Source organism: Vigna angularis, chromosome 6 (assembly GCF_016808095.1).
Source record: "Vigna angularis cultivar LongXiaoDou No.4 chromosome 6, ASM1680809v1, whole genome shotgun sequence".
NCBI lineage: Eukaryota > Viridiplantae > Streptophyta > Magnoliopsida > Fabales > Fabaceae > Vigna > Vigna angularis.
The window spans coordinates 22,508,006-22,528,837 of NC_068975.1; the positions used below are offsets into that span (position 1 = coordinate 22,508,006).

At 31.8% G+C, this 20,832-nt stretch overlaps 1 protein-coding gene across 1 annotated transcript; it reads left to right on the forward strand.

Annotated features, from left to right (window-relative positions):
- The first annotated feature begins 11,007 nt into the window (after positions 1-11,007).
- Positions 11,008-20,492, forward strand: LOC108341487 (ABC transporter G family member 31-like). The gene is made up of 23 exons (XM_052878704.1): positions 11,008-11,518; positions 11,693-11,813; positions 12,224-12,312; positions 12,614-12,698; positions 13,090-13,246; positions 13,333-13,409; positions 13,508-13,652; positions 14,052-14,353; positions 14,443-14,724; positions 15,747-16,063; positions 16,153-16,313; positions 16,395-16,498; positions 16,596-16,752; positions 16,899-17,074; positions 17,182-17,514; positions 17,604-17,894; positions 17,995-18,078; positions 18,289-18,422; positions 18,646-18,873; positions 18,977-19,148; positions 19,236-19,323; positions 19,568-19,734; positions 19,824-20,492. Exons 1-23 carry the CDS (start codon positions 11,181-11,183, stop codon positions 20,103-20,105), a joined length of 4,290 nt encoding a protein of 1,429 aa, XP_052734664.1. The 5' UTR covers positions 11,008-11,180; the 3' UTR covers positions 20,106-20,492.
- Positions 20,493-20,832: the final 340 nt, after the last annotated feature.

The following is a 20,832-nucleotide window of genomic DNA, read 5'->3' on the forward strand; positions in this document are numbered from 1 at the left end:
ATTAGTATTTTTCAAGTGCAACAAATGTGATAAATATAATGAGAAAGCTAATATGAAGTTATTATATTGTATATCTTATATTTTTAATTTTTAAGATACATTACAATTTTATATTTTAATAGTGCTACGGTACAAGTGTAACATCCCAATTTAGTAATATAAAACTATTAAAATGAACATTGCATGGATAATGATATAACAAGCACTACAGATTTATTATGAATAAAATTCTTCACCTGAAGAATTAAAGTATAACCTAAACGACAAGTTCCACTCCCAACCTCCCGCTGAGTCAACTGAAAGATTGTATCCCTAAGCTCACACCATTAAGGTGATCATCGCAATAGAGAAACAACAAACAAAGACAGACCAAAGAAAGGCAAGGGTAAGCTAGATACAAAACAATACATCATATAAGTTTAAAGCATTTCACATAAGAATCATATCTAATTTAATCCAATCCAAACATCTTAACATGCAGAGACCTAAACCGATTGTCCGGACTTAGAATGATTGTCGAGCTATGGCGGGTTGTGCACTTGTGGTGGTCTCTACTGCTTTACAAAGTCATTGTCAACGGGTTTCACCCTACCACACTCACAAGGTTAGTCTGTTTTGAGCCTTGAGGCATACTGGAAGCCTCCAAGACTAAGACCTTCTGCTACTCCTCATGACATGGTTCAATCCTCTCTACTTGAGAATGAAAGACCATTGGAGTTTAAGGATAATCCCCAAGACTGAGCTCCTGCATTCATTCTAAACAAACTTGAATCTCACCAAGAGATTCCACATTGAAACTTACCCCATCACTTTGAGATCATACTTTATTCCCATTTGAATCACAACTCAAATCTTTAATACTTATATAATTCAATATACATTCATACATAATCCAAGATAAATCACCACATCATTCAAATCAAACAAGAACACATAAGAAAAGTGTAAACAAATATCTGGACCAGTCGCTAAGCGCATACCCTCGAATAAAACAGTGGATTAGACCCTCAAATCACTCGCTTAGCGCATAACATTCACTAAGCGAATAAAACTGATAGTGCTCCCAGACCTCAATAATTCGCTCAGCGCATACCATTTGTTAAGTGAATAAAAATGATAGTGCTCCCAAACCTCAACAATTTTCTCAGCGCATATCATTCGCTTAGCGAAAGTCCTTAGACAAACAACCCAGCTCTCTCACTACTCGTTGAGCGAATCCACTCGATCAGCAAGTCTGCATAATTTTGCAGCACCAAATCTGCAGAATTACGCAACCTACACCAAGTTTACCAATTGTAACTATTTTTCCCAACTTCTAACTCTCCTAGATTGTGTTATACACTCAATTAGACTTGAACACGTGTTTCTAAACCTCACTACTAACATTATAAAGTGATTACTAACCAATTCCCCCTTCAAAACACCAAATTTCTCAACCTAGGGACCCAAATCTCATTCTACTACTTTTGTTACATTTTTAAGCAATTTAGTGACTCAAACAAGTCATATTTGACTTACTCAAGCTGTCCCAACAGACCAATTGAGCATCTAACCTCAAATTCTCCTTTTCACTACCTCACTTCCTCTCATTGAGTTCTAAACCAAATAGAACTTTACCTTATCCCTACAATACACTCACAACTCAGATTTCTACTATTTTAGATGCTAGAACATGATACAACTCAACTCATACTCCATCTCAACTATACAGACACAATTCACCAACCATTCTTACCATTTCCTTCCTCAAAAACTCAATTCTAGACCAAAATACTCTATCATTAAGTTACCCTTTTCTTTCAAAAATTTCAATCAACACAAAATCACTTCAAAAGTGAAAATCCAACATCTCATACACACATACAACCAGAGTCATTATTCATCTCAACTACTCATCATCATAAAATTCATCAATTTCACCACAATACCTAAATTATCACAAAACAGTAATTAACATTCACATTTAACCAGTTCAGTATTCAAATACCATCAATTTATACAACATACACTCAATTTAACAGCAATTAACTAGCTTCCCTTACCTCTAGAATTTCGCACAGCTCAAGAAATATCCCTACCGAGACTTGCACCACAGGGAATTTCTAGAAAACCTACAATTCACCGATTGGTGGTGAGAAATTAACTTTAGAACCTAAATTGAGCTAAGAATCAAGAAAGAAGAACTCTCTTCACATGCAAAAACAGATTATTTTGCATTCTCACAAATTTGGGGAGAAATTTAAGGAAAGGGAACGAAACTTACTTGCTCTGATCAACAATCTGATCGGGCAGATAGGTAGACCTTGACGTCATGATCGTCTAGACATCTCTTGATCGTCAAATAGATGACTTGAGATCAAGAACTATTAAATAGAAGGTAGAGAACTCTAGAAAAGTGGTTTCTAGAGAGATGATACGTTTTCAAATAATCAAACTCATCCATAACAAAACTATTTATAATAAAATTGTTTAATATTAAAATAATAGAGTCTCACTATTTTTAGACTACAATCACTTCTAAAATGTCAGGAGTTTTACAACAAGTTGGAAGTTTACATTTTTAATAACAACAATTTTAGTAACTTTATTTTGTAAGATTGTGATAAAAGAACAGTTTTACAAAATAAAAAAATGTACAATGAGCTCTAATGTGTGAATCAATAATATCATCACCAACTTAAACAGCATAAGGCGTACTATAAAATTAATACCTTGCTCCATAAAGAGATGGTACATGTAGATTTCACAAAAAATTATTCAGTTGCACAATATCATTTTATCTTACAAGCCAAATATATTTATCGAATGTTGATATATAAAACAAATGTATTAATCCAAAAATATTAGTCTAATTTTGTTTTTAATTTTATCCTCGTTTCTATAATGTATGTTCAAATCTTTTAAAAAGTGTGTATATTTTTTTAAGAAGAAAAATAAATAATATATTAATTGAAGGATATTTGGTATACATATATCTTAATCTTCATACTCATATTTAAAATCTATCATTTGTTCCTCACTATCATCTATAAGATCTTTTATTTATATAATGTTTTGTCCACATATATAATTTGAACATATATACAATCATTGCAAATGGACACCAAATATCACAAAAAAAATGAAGGGTAAGCTTATTTATATCATAAATTTGTATAAAAATTTAAATGATTTGTGTACTAGTTATTCAAGATGATTGAGTTTCATCAGTCAATATATCATATTGTTTCAATCATATAGTCATAAACATGTATTAAAAATTAAACATGATATAGACTTAATTTCAAGAATATTCATGCATTTTGTTGAATACTCATGCATTTGTCATGAATTTTCTCTACATTAAATTTAACATCAACAAAAACATTCCCCTCACCATTCTTATCTCACACCACCTAAACCTCATTATCTACATGAGTATGATAGTTTAGTAGAATCGTGATGATTTCTCTCTTTGAATTCAAACTCAATGCAGTCATACCTTAATGAATATCACACTTCTCCTCAAGAGTGATCATATTAATAAAATTCTCATAATCATAATATATTCGTATCACATGATCTCATAGGCTTTTGGTATTCAAGCCTAAATTCTATTTATTCGCACACACATCCTCACTCTAAGAATTATCATACCATTCATTTTCATTAAGTCATAAAAAGTCATCATAGAAAAATTCATATTATTATAATAAAATATTAATCATTCAACTCATTATTTAACATTAGACCCATATAAACCTATAAGACCCTAATTTTAGAGACATATGCATATAATGTTGATGTTCTTATCTCAAAACCACCATCCTTATCACTAAAAACCATCAAAACCACCATCCTTATCACTAAAAACCATCATGACAGGGTTAGTTCCCTTCCATACTTTTAGTCATGTACTATTTCATACCAATCCTCCAGACTATGAACATTTTTCCACCTCACCACTTAAACCTCATTCTTTTTATGAGTGTATGAGAATTTATTAGAGTTAGGAAGACTTCACGCCAGAACATCATATACCAATATATACATTACACTTCATAATATGGCAATTTTTTTCCATAGAAATAAAAAAATCATATTCATACAATTCATCCAATTTCATGTATTCTTAGTTACACAACACATTTTAATTTTTAAAGCAGTTACCCCTTTTACCTAACAAATTTTGGATTTCTAAAATATGCATTCTTAAAGCTAAAACTATTTTTTTTTTGTTTTGATTTAAAATTATTATCATCATGTATGCTGTGTTGTTGCGTCTTATCCCTCTGAAGAACGACTACAGGAAATAGACTTAAAACCATCACATTGATTTTGAAGGTTTCCCATTTTTCGAGTCAATATTACTTTTATAGATGAACACGATTTATTTTGTGTTGAGGTACTTCATACATAAAAATGAGATGGAATGATGTTATTAATACCTTACTGAACAAAATTAATTCCAATAATAAAGATGAATAAATAACAATGAAATTAAGAATCCATCACCTAAAAAAATAAGCATAAATATAAATAAATAAAAATGAGACTATGAACATCTCACTAAATAAATAAAATAATAACAATAAATAAATAAAAATAATATTATAAACATCTCATTAATAAAATAAAAAATAATAACAATAAATAAATAAAAATAAAATTATAAACACCAAGTAACAATAAATAAATAAATTAAATGAGGTTATGAACACCTTACTAATAAAATAAAATAATCACACTAAATAAATAAAAATGAAGTCATCAACCCTTCCTAATAAAATAATGAAATAAATAAAAATGAGATTATAACACCTCCGTAATAAAAAAAAATAATAGCAATAAATAAATAAAAAATAAATAAATAAAGGTTATCAACCACTAACTAATAAAATAATAATAATAAATAAACACAATTATAAACCGTAATAAAATAAAAATAATAATAAAATAATAAATAAAATATTAAAATAAATTTAGAACTTATAAAAATAAATAGACTTTCCTTATCTAAAAGTAAAGCTCTACTTTTGAGTAGATTGAATCATTTCTTTAAATTACTTTAAAATCTTAATCAATAAAAAAAATAGAAATAGAAAAAAATAAAAAAGAAAGATTGGTGGATCCAACTACCAAAACTCTTTTATTTCACTTGTTCTCTTAACGTTAACATTATATAGAAAATTTATATTATTATTTTAATATTATTTTTCCTATATATTTATAAAATTTAATAATAAAACCATAATTAACTATTTAAATATTATAATAATATTTCACATTTGATAATTTATGGTAATTGTAAGGAGATGAATTGGATTGACCTTTTAGAAAAATTGTTTCTTACCTCAACTACCAAAATAATATTTATTATTATAAACTTCTAAATAAAAAAATGAAAAATATTATTTTAAAAAGATGCTGTAAAATTTTGAGCTTAATCCAATTATTAGTCCAAAATTATACAATCCATAACTATTGAAATGTTACTTTTTTTTGTTCCAAAGTATTATTAAACATATTTTAAAATAAAAAAACTTATAAAGTTCACATATCCTTTAACAATCCGTGCGTACGCCAAGGCTCTGAAACTGGTTTATGTTAAAATGCTGGTTTCTATCATACTGCGGTATTAGAGAGCGGCGCCCCCAAATTTCGCGAGTTGGGTCCAAAATGGTATAATGTGAAAAGACAATACTATCCAAACAGCTACTTCATTTCTGCCGGCAAATTCACCAAACAAATCATTAGTTTATTATTTAATAATTTAAATTTAAAAATTTTAAATTTAAGCCGCTGTAATATTAAAGAATATATATATATATATATATATTATAAAATATATTGTTTTGATTTTTTTTTTTCGGGATCGTCACCATTTGTTGCTGGTCTTTCACTCTAAATTTCACAATCCACAATTTAATTTTCTTGTAATTTCTAAGAGCTTTTTATGCATTTAAAATATCTTGTTGATTAATCGGTATAAAATTGGTGACATGTGGTTTAATTCTTGCCGTTATAGATAAAGATTTCTTGTGAAAGGTTTTACTAAAGAGATAAATCATCAAATTAATCAATGTCATATTGAAAACTTATATCAATTTACTTTCCGTTAGTTCTTTACTTTAATCATGCTACATAATTGTCTTCTTTCACTTATTATTATTTCCTTATCATTGGAAAACATGAAATATATAGTAAATAAAACTCTTGATAAATATAAATTTTGTTTAGTTGAAAAAAATTTGTATAACAGAAAAACATGATTTTATGATAGTTGAGATCCAACTGTTATAAAAAAACAGGGAATAATTTTGTAATTAATAATAAAACATATTATGATAAGTTTTAATCTATATAATAAAAAGTAGTACCCTAATACTTTTGTAATTAATTACAAAATATATTATAACGGTTCTAAATCAACCATAATAAAAAATAATGACATTTTTATAATTAATTATAAAATATACTATAATGATTCTAAATTTAATTGTCATAAAAAGTGATTTGATGACTTTTTTGTAATTAATTACAAAATGAAAATTTTAAATTTAATTGTTATAAAAAGTGATGCAATTATATTGTTTTATTCTAAATATTTTTCATTCAGCAAAATTTTAAATTTTACAAAATATTCTAATTGTTTTATATAAACGTGTGTTACCGGATACTTTTTCGTGCTTTTACATTTTAGATTCCTTTTTCTAGTACTCTTATATATTCCACATTCCATTTATATAATGTTTTACCCATTTCTTCTATTGTATGCATTTATTCAAAAATCTCTTTGGATGACAATTGTGTTTATTTTAGAGGAGCTTTGTCATGAAATTAGGAAAAAAATTTACAGCTGTTTCTAAAATACACTTTCTATGAGTCTTTTGAACCGTCACACAAAATCTAGATTTTTTATGTCATTTACAATATGTCACTTGTTTAATCTTCATAAAAAAAAGTTTATTTTAATCATTATGAAATATTTTTTGCATTAGTGATAATAGCATGAAGTTAGCTTCTTAAACATATCTTTTGTATAAAAAAAATATGTTTCAGTGTAGAGTCGATGATCTCCACAGAATACTCCTTTTCTCCATGCTAGCTTAGGTTATCTTGAATATTCTTAGTTAAAATTCTTCTTTATCCAAGTTCCAAATTGTCCGGATATACCTGGCAAGACACCTCGACGTTCAAGTCAATGACGCTTGCAATAAATGCAATCACATGAGTCCTTTGAATGATCATGGACCTTCTCCACACTCATACGCTCTTATGGTCATATAGTACAAAACACATTTTTGAAATAGCGAAAAAAATCATAAAACTTTTGTTTTTAGCTCTTGAAACATATGGTCCTTTCTTAATGATGCATTTCTTTCAAGAGATACATGCTCCATCAATTAAGGGAAAATATTGATTTTAAGTTGAATAAATCTTAATGGATTTTGACTAGCATGTATTTGTATGTTATTTTGACATTGTTTCATAAGTTGTGTTCCTTTATATATAAGATGATTTAAAAAAATTAATGTTAATAAATCTCTAATGACTTTATTTGGATTAACAAAAAGAAAGTAAAAATGAGTTAAAAAAATTTAGTCCCTATACTAAATTTTATTTTGTATATTAATATTTTAAAAAGTAATTTTTAAAATAGGGTTAAATATGTTTTTAGTCTCTTAACTTTAAAGCATTTTTGGGTTTAGTCCATCTTTCAAAGTTTGCTTCATTTTCATCATTCTCCTTAATGAAACGGTAATTTTTAGTCTTTCATGACTAACGACGTTAATTTTTTTTCTAATGTGGCTAACGGTGTACCATGTGGAAGGCCAATTCTAATTTTATTTCTGACTATAATTAAAATAAAAAGAAAAAACATTAAATTGGAGGGTCAAAATTGGAATTCATTTTCTTCTTTGTTTAAGGGTTTTTCTTCTGCAGACATTCTTTTCTTCTCCTTTTTCAATCACCCATGATGTTTAATGTGGAACGTTTAACTTGTTTGGCAAACAAAGAAGAATTGAAGGAAACTACTTTGTGCGAGCGAATCAGTGAAAAGAGAAAATTAAAAGAGAAAGAGATAGATGAGAAAATTAAAAGAGAAAATTAATTTCCTCTTTTCACTGATTTGTTCGCACAACGTAGTTTTCTTAATTCTTCTTTGTTTTCCAAACAAGTGACGCCATGACTGGTTGAAGATGGAGAAGAAAAGAGTGCTCACAGAAGATAAACCCTTGAAGGAAGAAGAAAAGGGATTCCAATTTTGATCATCCAATTTAATGTTTTTTCTTTTGATTTTAATTATAGTAAAAAAAATTAAAATAGGCCTTACACGTGGCATACTGTTAGCCACATCAGAAAAAAATTAATGCCTTTGGTGATGGAGGACTAAAAATTATAGATGAAAATGAAGAAAACTTTGAAAGAGAGACTAAACCAAAAACGCTTGATAGTTGAGGGATTAAAAACATATTTAACCCTTTAAAATAATTTGTTAAAAATAATGCAGAAATCAGTTTTCCAAAATATAAATTGAAGTAAAATAAATTTTAAATTAAAATAAAATCATTATTATAAAATACTAAGTGTGAGGATTTTGAGGTTTAGTATGAGTTTTTTAAGACTCTTGTGAGAACTCTTGTAACTTTAAGGAGTGATTTTAAATCTAAGTTGTGCATTTAACTTAAACTATTTGTGTAGTGAAAAAAAATTGTCTTGTGTTTATATGACTCTTCAATCTATTCTTAAAATATGACCGATTGGTAACACATATTAAAATATGATCGATCCTAGGACACATTAAAATCATTAATCCAAATCTAATATGTTTAACAAGATAAAACATGTTTATGAATTCTTGGACAGTAATTAAATTAATTCTAATTAAAATTTTATTTTTATAAATATAAAAATAAAATAAAAAAATAAATAATTGCATTTATTACGAAATTAAAATTTTACTTTAACGACTCATCAAATTCTTTAATTGACTTGTAAACGTGTTTGACAAATACACCTCCATTTGGCTTGAGAACTAGAAGGAAGAAAATTGATAATAATTGTAACAAAAATGGAAAACCATGTCAAGAGATTAGAAAAAAGAATATGAAGGAGAAGTTATTGGTCCCACTGTACGAAACACTTTCTCATTATTCTTTTTCAACGTTTCATTCATAAGTAGTATGTAGCATAGCAATTGGATTAAACTCATTCATAAGTATCCCAAATTTTTCAATATTTTCGTAACTTTTTGACAAATAACGACTCCTTTAATAAGACTTCTCTTCTTCTTTCACATCTATCGCTTTTAGAAAACTCACTAACTCTGGAGCAGTCATGATTGATAAGCCTTCAATTTCTTCTTAGCCACAATAGTATACAAACTGTTCAATCAAAAGAATAAGAATTTTATCAACAATTTCATATATCCATGAGACTTTATTCGGTTTATCAGTTTGTAGTATAAAATAGTCACAATTTTCTCCAAATAAAAAAAAATTAGACCTTTCTAAATATTGTGATATTGGATGTTGTTTGTGCAAATTGTTTTTCAACTCTCTTTTTTATGGCAATGGATACAAACCCAATACAAAAAAAAAAAAAAAAAAAAAAAGCTTAATTCATTCATCTAAAGCATAATTCAACGTTCACCTGATCTAGTCGTCCACGGTGTGGGTTCTTAAAGTCCACAAACATCATGACCATCCATGTCATCATATAATCTTAGAGAAAAAAAAAAGGCAAAACGTATGAAAGAAAAGCAATCATATCCTCCTTAATTCAAATATTATTAGTATATATTTTTTGAAAACTGAATTTCATATTAACTTAGCGTAGATTTTCTGTAAACTTGTTTTTGATGTAAAAGTTACGTGTTTGTAACTGATTTGGTTATATTTTATTTTTTTATTTTTCTCTTTTACAGAATCATTTATATATTCTGTTTATAATACATTTAATTAATATGATAAGATGAAATTTATTACACTTATTTTATTAATAAAAAAACATTCTTATATATCACTTTTAAGGCTGTCTTCGCATGAACAGATAACACTGTTCAAGCGAAATTGCGGGAATTGTGGGCGATGAATTATAAACTGTGTGTTGTTCGTTTGAGAGGAAAAGGATGGATCATCGAGGATGGATTTGCAGGATATCTTCGATTTTGGTCACTCGCAAAATCGAAGAGATTTGAGTGGATTGTTGCGAAAAAGTTGTATGTGCCCTCCAATTGTTACGGAACGACGAGGGTGGCGTAACCGGTTACAGCAGAGTCGTAACCGGTTACAGCGGTATGAAGTTTTGGCTGGCACATGTGTAATCGGTTACGCAAATGCGTAACCGGTTACAGGGCTATACATTATAATTTTTATAATTTTTAAACATTAATTTTATAAATTATTCATAAATTTTTTTTCTTTATAAACATTTTTACAATTAAATATAACATTTATAAATAACATTTTATATTACTTTTATAACTAGGGGCATTTTGGTAATCTTTAATTTCTACCAATTAAACTAATTTTTAAAATCTATCACATCAATCAAATCCTACACTAATTCTCACAAACTTTACTTCCAAATCCACTCTCAATTACTCACAAATCCACTCAAAAAAACAACTAAAAAATTATCCTTCCTTGTCAAGAAGGAGACCGATCAGTTTGTGCCAACACCGATCGGCCAATAGCAGGAGTTTGAAAGCGAGCGAACAGCCGCAGACACGTCAGGTTAGTCTCTCGATCCCAAAAATATCAACCGAGACAGTTATCCTCCTCAGATCCTAGGTAATAAGTGCGAGGAAAGCTTTTTTACAAAATTTCATTACAATTGTACAAGCATTATTTGTATCCACGAAAGGACAATGATACGCTAACTTTGTCGTGGAAACAAAAACCGTTGCATGCATGAGACTCGGTCCCTCCTCTCCTCATGCATATCTTGCATATAAATACCTAATCTCGAAACTTTTGTCTTTGCATTCGTTTTCTCCATCAAAACTCTTCCTTAGTTTTTTAACTTTTCTCTTTTTTTTCCTCTCTTTTGATATGTATTTTCTCTACTAGATAAAGAAATCAATAGGAAACAGTTATCTTCCTCCTCTTTTCGGAGGTTCTTTCTTTAAAGAGAAAGAAATCTGCAAAGAAAAGAGGAGGAAACGTTCTTAGGAAAAAAGAGAAAAGCAAAATATGGCCATAGCAGGTTTTAGTTTCGACATGTCCTCGGAAGCGGGGAAGGAGTCGTTTGCTAAGGCTTCAAATGCAGAATGGGTGGAGGAGGACGAGGAGGAGCTTCAAATGGCGGCGCTGCTGAGGTTGCCGACGCAGAAGCGTGTCAACACGGCGTTGATAAGGAAAGCATCTTCGAAAATTAACGATGAAGGGGAGAAAAGAGGCAAGGTTTTGGAGCAGATTGATGTGAGGACGCTGGATCGGTTCAACCGTGAACGCGTCGTCAAGGATGCTTTGGATACCAATGAACAAGACAATTACAAGCTTCTTTCTGCCATCAAGGAACGCTTCAACAAGTAAAACACTTTGTCATCTTCTATGTTAGATCAAATAGTTATAAGATTAACAAGTACACTTTTTCTTCTGAAATAAATGAGACCTGTATATTGATGATAATCAGAATGCATGTATCTGACACTCTCAAAAAATTATTTTTTAACATTATTATACACATTCTTGAAATGCAAAAGGGTTGGATTGGATGTGCCAAGCATCGAGGTGAGATACAGAAACTTGACTATCGGAGCTGATGTTCAGATAGGTTCAAGAGCTCTGCCAACTTTGATCAATCACACACGAGATGTCTTTGAGGTTAATACCTTTTACTCACTCTCATAACAAATTACTTTTTTAAGAAAATACTGATTATGTTCTATGCTTAATAACATTAGTTCAATTATATAACTCTTTAGAATCAGTCTAGTAATACAAGAATTTAAACAGAATGCATAAGATCATAACTTCGAACAGCAGTGTTTCTTTATAAGTACTTGTGCATAAAGAATGTTATGAAGTAAAATGAAATAAGCTTATATTCTGAAAACTGTGAAACTCTATTATCATATTAACGTATATTCAAAAGTTATTTTAATGTATAGATAACTTGCTTTAAGTTTATAATAAGATGAATTTTTTTTTTCTTGTTCTATCCATGATTGTTAGTCATTAGTGAAAAAACTTACAGTCCAAACTGATTCGTATTGGTGATGATGGCAATCCAGGGTATGCTAGCCGGCATAGGGATAGGTCGACCTCAGAGACATTCCTTGACCATCTTGAATAACATCAGTGGTCTTATCAAGCCTGGAAGGTAATGTTTTTCTGTTATGTCACACTATACTTACGTATTTTCTTCATGGAAATATATATATATATATATATACTAATCTAGCTTTAGCTCATTGTGTAGAAATGAAAAAACAAAGTACTTAAATTTAGCCAAAAAATTTGCAGTGGGCTGGTGAATTGAATCGATTAGTATAATAATGTATGAAGCATATACGGTTTTTATGAGAAGTGTTTTATAATATATTTTTAGATGGAGAAATTCCAGTTTCATATATGTTTGCATTGTGATGAAAATGAAGCTTAATGTTATGTGCTGTTTGTAGGATGACGTTGCTGTTAGGACCTCCTGGATCGGGCAAAACTACCTTACTTTTGGCTCTTGCTGGAAAGCTTGATAGCAATCTCAAGGTAGTGCAAATTCTACACACACACACAGACATATATATATATATATATGTAGAGCAACCTAACTTGTTCAAAAGTGTGGATCTTTGAAATAAAAATAGTACTAAACTACTATGTAGAGCAACCTAACTTGCTCAACTTTTTTTTATATATAGGAATTCTGCAAAAACTAGTGTCTATAGTAACCATTTTGTCTGTGTACTCCAATTATTGTACAGCAAAATGAAAGTATGAAACCAATTTGTTATAATCATTATACCATTGGTTCGGTTTGTATAGCCTTTATCTAACTGGAATGAGCCAGATTCTGAATTTTGACACGTTAAATCATTTTCAAAATATCATTCACATCTTAGAAATATATTACAACTTTGATTTTGTAATACCTTTGCAGAAAAGTGGTAGTATCACATACAATGGCCATGAGCAAAGCGAGTTTTGCATTCAAAGGGCTTCTGCATACACTGGCCAAACTGATAATCACATTGCAGAACTGACGGTGAGAGAAACTTTTGATTTTGCTAACAGATGTCAAGGTTCAAGTGATGCAGGTATGTGTGTGATATACTAATTTCATTATTTTTATTTTCCATTTCAGAGTTCTAATACTAATTTCCTTGTCTAATATCACAAACAGAAATTGTGAAAAATCTGGAACGCTTGGAGAAGGAAAAGAACATTATGCCAAGTCCAGAAATTGATGCTTTCATGAAGGTCATCTCATCTTAAATAATATGTGAAAAATCATGCTTATACTCAAGTTCGTGGATGTTCTCTAATTTGTGTCTTTTGAAACTGATTTTACTCAACAGGCATCACTTGTTGGTGGGAAAAGGCACAATGTAATGACAGATTATGTTTTGAAAGTGCTTGGTCTTGATGTATGTTCAGATACTGTTGTGGGAAATGAAATGTTAAGGGGTGTCTCTGGAGGCCAAAAAAGGAGAGTTACAACAGGTGATCTCTTGGAACTTATTGCAATTTTCTTTGAATTTGACTCTTTTGGTTATATATCCTTATGTTAAATCTAACTGGATTAGCTTTTTGATGTTACATACAAAAAGGATCCAATTTCAGTCCCTATATTTTGTGGATGAAGTTTTCTTTCCACTTGTATTGTGAAATATAGCTTTGACCGAAGGAGTTTTCAATTGTAATTTTTCTTTTTATTCATAAGATAGGACACTGCAATATAATAGAATAGAGAAACTAACACAATTCAGGAATTTAAATCCATGTTAGTTTTGACTGTAGTATATACATACCAGAAGATTAAGGCATTACCAAAGGCACTAATTGAAGCTGAAATTTGTAGCTAGCAATGACAAACTTTTGCATTTCAAATTTTTCCTTCAGGAGAAATGATTGTTGGACCTCGAAAGGCTCTATTTATGGACGAAATATCAACTGGACTTGATAGCTCTACAACATTCCAGATTGTTAAATGCATAAGAAATTTTGTTCATCAAATGGAAGCTACTGTACTCATGGCTCTACTTCAGCCTGCACCAGAAACATTTGAGCTCTTTGATGATCTTTTGCTTCTGTCAGATGGGTATGTGGTATATCAAGGTCCTAGAGAAGATGTGCTGGAGTTTTTTGAATCATTGGGTTTTAAACTTCCACCCCGCAAGGGAGTTGCAGATTTTCTTCAGGAGGTATTTGTAAATTTTTTGGTTTTTAACTTTCAAACTCAAATGCTTTAAGAAGTTATTATTGCTTAAAACTTGGTATTTTCCTATTCCAGGTGACCTCCAAAAAAGATCAAGCTCAATACTGGGCTGATCCTTCAAAGCCCTATAAATTTATCTCAGTGCCAGAGATTGCAGAAGCCTTTAACAACTCTAGATTTGGAAAGGCTGTGGAATCCATGGTTGCCGCACCCTTTGATAAATCAAAGAGTCATCCTTCAGCTTTACCCGCAACTAGATTTGCTGTGCCAAAATGGGAGCTCTTTAAGGCCTGTTTATCCCGAGAATTGACCTTGCTCAACGGGCACAAGTTTCTTTATATTTTCAGGACCTGTCAGGTATATCCAATCTCAATTAAATTGTGATGCACTCCTTCTATTAATAATTTTTTCAATTCTTAATTTTGTATAAGTCAGAAAGGTTCCAACTTCCAACCATTAATTTCTTACAAATTATAAGTATACTTCTTATTTAAATGCCTATTATAGATTATCTCCTACACATTTAATGTTAGAAAGTGAACTTTAAGTTTAACTCAACCTTATAAAACCGATTTTAAAATGAAGTTTACATTCACTTATATACTAAAAATTGGTCTTATCTCTAGTCAATATGAGACTTCCAACACACTCTTTCACATTGAGGTATATACATCATTTGCATAAGACTAGGCATTAATGAGTGATCCGATAGTGAATGGAATAATAGATCCAACTAGCATCAAATTTTGCTAGAGTAAACTTTAACTCATGACATTGATACCATGTTAAAAAGCGGACTTTAAATCTAACTGAATATGAAGAAGAAAAGGAGATGATAAAGACCATAAGACTCACATCCGGTGACAATTTTCTGCCTCAAACTAAACCCTAAACCCTAAACCCTAAACCCTAAACCCTGGTCCTGTAAACAAACAAAACCTTTGGTAAAAAAAATAACACAATCAAGAATACAAGTTAGACGACTAATGGATAATGAGTTAAAAGGAGACCCAGGGAGATAAAGAATATTATCAATGGATAAAACAAAGAAAAAGATTAACATTATCTCCAACGCATTTCTGGTTAAAAAAATGAACTTTAAGTCTAACTCAATCCTATAAAATTAGTTTGTAAGATAAGATTTGCACCCACTTATATATTGTAAATTGATTTTATCTTTAGTTGATGTGAGACTTCCAACATTTTCAATCAAGCAATTCAACATGGAAAACATATAAACAAGTTGATCATGAGTTCAGAGTTCAAAGCACACTATACACACACAACTATCAATAGAACACTCAATTTCTACAATTTCTTAATCATTGTTTGAAGGGGACTTATAATTCTAAATTTGACAAATTCTCTTGCTGTAAAAGGTCACATTTGTTGGACTTGTCACATGCACAATGTTCATACAAACAAGGTTTCATGAAAAGGATGAGACTTATGGCAATCTCTATCAGTCCGCGCTATTTTTTGGACTGGTGCACATGATGTTTAATGGATATTCTGAGTTGTCACTCATGATAGCTCGGCTACCAGTCTTCTACAAACAAAGAGGCAATTTATTTTATCCTGGATGGGCATGGTCTTTGGCCACTTGGATTCTTGGGGTACCATATTCCCTTGTTGAAGCTGTTGTTTGGACTTGTGTTGTGTACTACTCTGTTGGATTTGCCCCCGCTCCTGGAAGGTAATTATCTTTACATCCTTGGTTGGGAATTTTTTTCATTTAGAAAATATTCAAGACTAATACTCATTGCATTCTGATTAATATTTCAGGTTTTTCCGCTACATGCTTCTCCTACTTATGCTTCACCAAATGGCACTAGGTCTCTTCCGGTTCATGGCTGCTCTTGCACGCGACATGGTCATTGCTAATACATTTGGATCAGCTGCATTGATGATCATCTTCTTGCTGGGAGGATTTATTATCCCAAAAGGTAAGCTGCAGCCAGAACCATTGAATAAAAGGCAGATATAAGGCAGTTTTGTTGTTAATGATTTCATTGTTACTCTTTCAGCTATGATTAAGCCATGGTGGATTTGGGGTTACTGGTTGTCACCTCTTACCTATGGACAAAGAGCAATTTCAGTCAATGAATTTACTGCCACTAGATGGATGCAGGTATTTCATACATGCTGATTAAGTTTATTCTTGCTTTGCCATCTTTATTGCTAGTGGTTTATAGAAGATTTATGTAACTATGAAAACTGTGTTCTAGCATTCTGCTTTTGGGGGAGACACAGTTGGTCACAATATTCTCAACGGATACAGCTTACCATCTGATGATTACTGGTATTGGATTGGTTTTGGAGTCTTAACACTCTACACAGTTATTTTCAACTGCTTGATCACGTGGGGCTTGAGCTATCTCAATCGTAAGTTTAGAACAATTTTTCTCATCTTTCTATTCTCATTTTCATCAATGGAGTTTCTTTTGGTATGCAACGGTTGATCTCCAAAGACTATCATTTTCTCCAGTCAAAGACCAGTTTAGTAATCTTGTTGCTTTTCCTTGCCACAGCAATCCAAAAAGCACGATCTATTCTTCTAACTGATGAAGAGGACTCACAAAAGAGTTCTGATAAAAATGGATCCAAATCTAGTGGTGATGAAGGAAAAGCCTCGGGAATGATTCTTCCTTTTGAACCTATGACAATGACATTCCATGGTGTCAATTATTACGTTGATATGCCACAGGTGGGGGCATTGTAGTTTCCGTTTCCTGAATGCAGTTTTTTCAAAGACAAAAACAAGTAGAAGTTGTTTCATGATTAACTTTTTCTGAATAAACTTGCGTTCACCAGGAGATTGCAAAACAAGGCGTTGGAGAAACTAGGCTGAAGCTCCTGTCAAACGTGAGCGGCGTTTTTGCACCTGGCGTCCTTACAGCTTTGATGGGATCAAGTGGAGCTGGAAAGACCACTTTGATGGATGTTCTTGCTGGAAGGAAAACAGGAGGATATATTGAGGGTGAAATTAAAATATCTGGCTATCCCAAAGTGCAACAAACGTTTGCCAGAATTTCAGGATATGTTGAACAAAATGACATACATTCTCCTCAGCTTACAGTTGAGGAGTCCCTGTGGTTTTCTGCCTCATTAAGGCTTCCAAAGGAAGTGAGCATGGAGAAAAAGCTTGTAAGTTCCTTACTGAACCAGTGACAATAATGAATAACTTAGCAAACCTAATTATGATCAGATCATTGACATGGTGATCTCTTCTGCAGGAATTTGTTGAACAAGTAATGAAACTGGTGGAGCTTGACAGTTTAAGGAATGCTTTGGTTGGAATGCCTGGCAGTTCTGGCTTATCAACAGAGCAGAGAAAGAGGCTGACAATTGCAGTGGAGCTTGTAGCAAACCCTTCCATAATTTTCATGGATGAACCTACATCTGGACTTGATGCACGTGCAGCAGCCATTGTTATGAGAACTGTTCGCAATACAGTTGATACTGGTAGAACAGTGGTGTGCACCATCCATCAGCCAAGTATTGATATATTTGAAGCATTTGATGAGGTTAGTTGTTCAATTACTATCTCCAGTCAATTTACCATTGTTATAACTAATGATTAGGTAGCTTATCTCAGAGGTCTAAACTTTGATTCTTCATTCTCAGTTACTTCTAATGAAACGTGGAGGACGAGTCATCTATGGAGGAAAGATTGGAAAGCAATCAGATGTCATGATAAAATATTTCCAGGTAACACTCTCTTCAATCATTTCTTATATATTTTCACATTCCACTCCTTAGTAGTGTGAGAATCAGAATGCTTGAAGTAGAAATTTAGTTCATGGAATTTAAGCAAGCATCTTTTAGTTCATGGTTTTAAGCCACACAAGTAAGAACATGCTTCTGAAGAACATAGAAGAGCTGTGAGCAGATTAAACTCCATTCCTATTTGTTCTGCAGTCTCTTGAAGGAATCACACCAATCCCCAGTGGCTACAATCCAGCTACATGGATGCTTGAGATTACCACACCAGCTGTTGAACAGAAACTTGGTGTAGACTTTGCGGAAGTTTACGAAAATTCCGAACAATTCAGGTTCTGATTTATTTTCTTGTGTGCTACTGGCATGGTCTCCCTTAGATTTTTTCTATTTGAGGAACAGATAAGGTCTATGAATATGATCAACAATAGCAATAATAACACTTTTAATAACAAAAGCTCATCAGTTTTGAGAAATATAGAAATCATTAGGTAATCTTTCGCATAGAAAGATTGTTTTCCATGTGGGATTAATGATTCTGTCACGTCTTTACCTCAGGGGGGTGTTATCTTCTATTAAGGAACATGGTCAACCTCCTGCTGGCTCAAATCCTTTGAAGTTTGACACAGTATACTCACAAAACACAATGGCACAATTTCTCAAGTGTTTATGGAAGCAGAATATAGTATACTGGAGGAGTCCACCCTATAATGCAATGAGAATATTCTTTACAATAATATGCGCCCTGATATTTGGTACCGTATTTTGGAACATCGGCACAAAGAGGTATGCATTCTTCATAATCTCATTTGCCATCAGAAAAAGTATCTTATCAATGAAAACAAAAGCAAAGGTATTTATGATAACCATGTCACTGAATGTTCTGCAGGGGAACAACACATGAAGTGTATGTAATTATGGGTGCACTCTTTTCTGCATGCCTTTTCCTTGGAGTAAACAATGCATCTTCTGTACAACCTGTTGTTTCAATAGAAAGGACAGTGTTTTACAGGGAGAAAGCAGCTGGAATGTACTCTCCAATCTCATATGCAATGGCTCAGGTAGGTGCCATTTTACCAGGAACGATTTTCAAGGCTATGTTTCGTTTTCAGATTGCATATTTCACGGTTACTTTATCTTATTAACAGGGACTGGTGGAGATCCCATACGTTGCTGTTCAGACAATAGTATTTGGTGTGATCACATACTACATGGTCAATTTTGAAAGGGATGCTGGTAAGATCTCATCCACCTTTACATCATAGAAAGAAGGACTTCTCACTCTAGCTCCATTAGTCATAACTCATTTAGTTTTACAAGATAGTAGTTGAAGATGTTCAACATGAATAAAATCTGTGGTCCCAGCTGCCAAATCTGAGAAATTTTCTACCTACATATTTATATTTTCTCATGTTGGATTCCTAAATTTGTCCTCAGACAAACCCTAACACAAGACTACGGCTTTTGTTCTCGAATGCAGGAAAGTTTTTGCTCTATCTTGTGTTCTTGTTCCTTACTTTCATGTACTTCACCTTCTACGGTATGATGGCTGTTGGAATTACACCTACCCAACACTTTGCAGCAGTTATTTCTTCTGCATTTTACTCTCTATGGAATCTTGTATCCGGGTTTCTTATTCCAAAATCTGTGAGTAAAACAGCTTATGTTTGTACATTAGATGTGTCTAACATTTTTATTATCTTGGCCTAATATGAACGAGTCTTGCAATGTTCCAGCATATTCCTGTATGGTGGATTTGGTTCCATTATCTCTGCCCAGTTTCATGGACACTTCGTGGCATTATCACATCTCAGCTTGGCGATGTGGAAGAAATGATTCAGGGTCCTGGATTCCAAGGCACTGTCAAAGAGTATATTTCCGTTACTCTTGGATATGACCAAAGCATTAATGGAATGTCATCAGTGTTGCTGTCAGTCATTGTGCTTATCTGCTTCAACATCCTCTTCTTTGGTTCCTTTGCCGTGTCAGTTAAAGTCTTGAACTTCCAAAAGAGGTGATTCAAGAATTTAGAGTTCAAGATCAGAGAAGACAATGCTAAACATCCATGATTGATGACTTTTACATTATTGGCCAATCTTCAAATAAAGTCATCAGGAACTAAAACATATGGAATTATGGACGGAGGGAGCATCACATGAAGTTCAGTCTATTATGGTGATCAAATCTTGCCATCTACCCTTTTCTTGTTTAGCTTGGCTCCTTTCTAAAATCAACTCTTGTAGAAGCTCCAATTTCTGTTCTTATTCTACCAATTTTTTATCCTTGTAAGCCAGCAATTAGGAAGAGTTTTCTTTACAAACGAATGCCAAACCTTTTCTGAAGGTATTCTTACCTGATTATCTGTTAAATTTCAGCTATGTACATGAAGTTATTAGTTATAAATATACATCATGTTGAGCTGAGTTTTTTTTCTTTTACTGTCAATTTAATACTGCATAATATAGTCAGAAGAAGACTAATATATGATATAAAAGTGTTCACCTAAATTATATAAATATTCATAATACAAAATCAGAATACGTGCAATGTTTAATTGATTTATCCAAGAGATATCAAGGACTCTTAATAGAACACATGGTTGTTGGCCTTCTAGCACTGTCAGAAGGAAAAAGGAAAGAATGAAAATTTTGGGGAAGAATCAGTCTTCGCCATTATTTTAATAGCTAAAATGAACAGTGCATTTAATTGAAAAAATAAAGAGGGCATTTCGATCACTTCCATTGC